This window comes from Cebus imitator, unplaced genomic scaffold, assembly GCF_001604975.1.
Source record: "Cebus imitator isolate Cc_AM_T3 unplaced genomic scaffold, Cebus_imitator-1.0 Scaffold536, whole genome shotgun sequence".
NCBI classification, from domain to species: domain Eukaryota; kingdom Metazoa; phylum Chordata; class Mammalia; order Primates; family Cebidae; genus Cebus; species Cebus imitator.
The window spans coordinates 630,071-632,066 of record NW_016107851.1 but is presented as its reverse complement, the minus strand read 5'-3'; the positions used below and the strand labels follow the sequence as shown (position 1 = coordinate 632,066).

Sequence of the window (1,996 nt, the reverse complement as noted above, 5' to 3'; positions counted from 1 at the left end):
AACAAGTTATCGGACAGAGACACCAGGCAGAAGTACAGGATGAATTTACCGAGAGTAGGTTAAAAGGGAAAGGCCTATGGTGGGCATTTCTTGTTTACCCGAGCACCTACCATCTCTCCCCTCTGGTAAAGATATCCCAATGTCCATTCGAATTCGAATGTGTCATGATTTTGCCCGCCGCTCCCTCCCTCAACCCTCCAGCCTCGTGGGAGGGAAACGCAACCCTAGCCGTTTCTTACTCGGGACACAGGGGGCGCTACATCGCGACGGCGGCGGAGAAGGTCGGGGAGCGACGCTCTTGCTCTCTGGACGTCGACGTGCCCACGTCCTGAGCCCTTGCCCCGACACGGAAGCGGGGCCGTCACGTGGGGCGGCGTGAGCCGCTGCCTAGGAAACGCGGAGCGCGCGCTGCGGGCGAAAGCTGGGGCGCGGGAGTAGGGGTGTCGCGGCGAGGAAGGGGACTGCTCCGGGGACACGATGCTGTGCACCGGAAGGCTGGGCGGCTTCGGAGCCAGAGCAGCGGCTCTGTGGCCCGGGCGGGCGGGTCGGGGCAGCCTCGGAGCCGGGATCCGGGCCCGAAGGGTCAGCACTAGCTGGTCTCCAGTGGGCGCCGCCTTCAATGTCAAGCCCCAGGGCAGCCGCTGGGACTTGTTCGGCGAGCGGCGGGTGAGCGGCGCTGGAGGAGCTCCCCTCGGTCCCCGCAGCTAAACTGGCTCTTGCTCTGTGCGGCTAGCGACGCTCCGGGCGAGGTTGTTTGGGCCTGGGAGGAAGCCGGCAGCGAATCCACCTTCTACGGTGGGGTCTCGTGTGCGCTCTTGGTGACGGGCAAGGTCACCTCTGCTTTGAGGGGCCGGGTTTAGTGGTCTCTTCCCCAGAGTGTCGGGTCCAGGAACTGCCTCTACATGAGCCCCTTGCTCCATGTGAATCTGAGTAGTTCGTCCTGGCAGGATCCGCCCTCCGTCTACACTCAGCCGCACCTCCAGCCAAAGCGCTTTAGCTCCAGCGCTGCACGCCTGTCTTAAGAGGCCTAACCCTATGCGTTCACAGGCGGTGTCATGTGGTCTTTTGCAAGTACACGGGTACCTTCAGTCGAGTAATGGTAATTTCATTGATACCCGAAATTCCATCACGTATTAATTTATTTCAAAGCTTTGGGCTTTCTTGTTTTAAAACACAAAACTGTTGAGACGAGTCCGACTTACTATAGTACCATGGGATTGGTCACTTTGATTTCTAACCCCTGGAAGTCACTAGACCGCATTGTTTGCTTTTTTATGTCTATACATACCATGCATTCAGTAGACACTCAGTAACTTTTCAGTGAGTGAATGAAACGTGAGAGAAAGGCAAGGTTAGAAAGGACTTACCTGATGCCTGTTAAACCTTTGTTCATTTTAGGTTGAGGATTACTTTTATTTTTGCCTTTAAAAATTTTATTATACTATATTGCCTTATAAAGAGGAGTCTAGGGTATTGTTGCACTGAGCTAGAGGGTGTGTGATTCTTGTTTTGCCTCCGTTATCAGCTTTGTCTATTTTGAAATTATTTTGTGTGAAAAGTGCTACACCACCTTCCTTAAGGGCGTGTAATGTTGGTATTAACATAATTGGTATGAGGACAACTGCTTGTAGGCAGTGAGCATAAAGACACAAGGGGAAGCCTGATTTGGGGTGGATGAGATATAACTAATTTTAGCTTTATTTTTCTCTTTAGTGTCATGATATTAGGCATTGATAGCAGATTTTCAAATTTGTGATTGGTTTTTTGCCTTAAAAAAAAAAACGGTTTATTCATATTTTTAGCATTGTGGTCAGTGGTAATCTGAGAGTTAGAATTCCCAAGAGCAATATGGGCAGGTTGTACTGGGAAGTGGAAGTAGTCTGTGCTTGAATCAAATCAATATAAAGATGACATTTGTTTTTGATACTGATTCTGCTTTGTCCCCAACTGACACTTTTTTTTTTAACTTGTTATATATATATATATATATATATAT

At 50.2% G+C, this 1,996-nt stretch overlaps 1 protein-coding gene across 2 annotated transcripts in view; it reads left to right on the top strand.

The window, feature by feature from the left end:
• Positions 1 to 336: 336 nt before the first annotated feature.
• LOC108293389 (mitochondrial intermediate peptidase) overlaps positions 337 to 1,996 on the top strand; it is a 163,527-nt gene continuing 161,867 nt past the window's right edge. Inside the window, exon 1 of one of the 2 annotated variants that reach the window (XM_017514721.2) lies at positions 337 to 666. In XM_017514721.2, the coding sequence (XP_017370210.1) occupies positions 478 to 666 (189 nt within the window). In that variant the 5' untranslated portion in view covers positions 337 to 477. Of the gene's footprint in view, positions 1,100 to 1,996 lie in introns of both variants that reach the window. The other variant, XM_037733523.1, reaches the window with a different exon arrangement.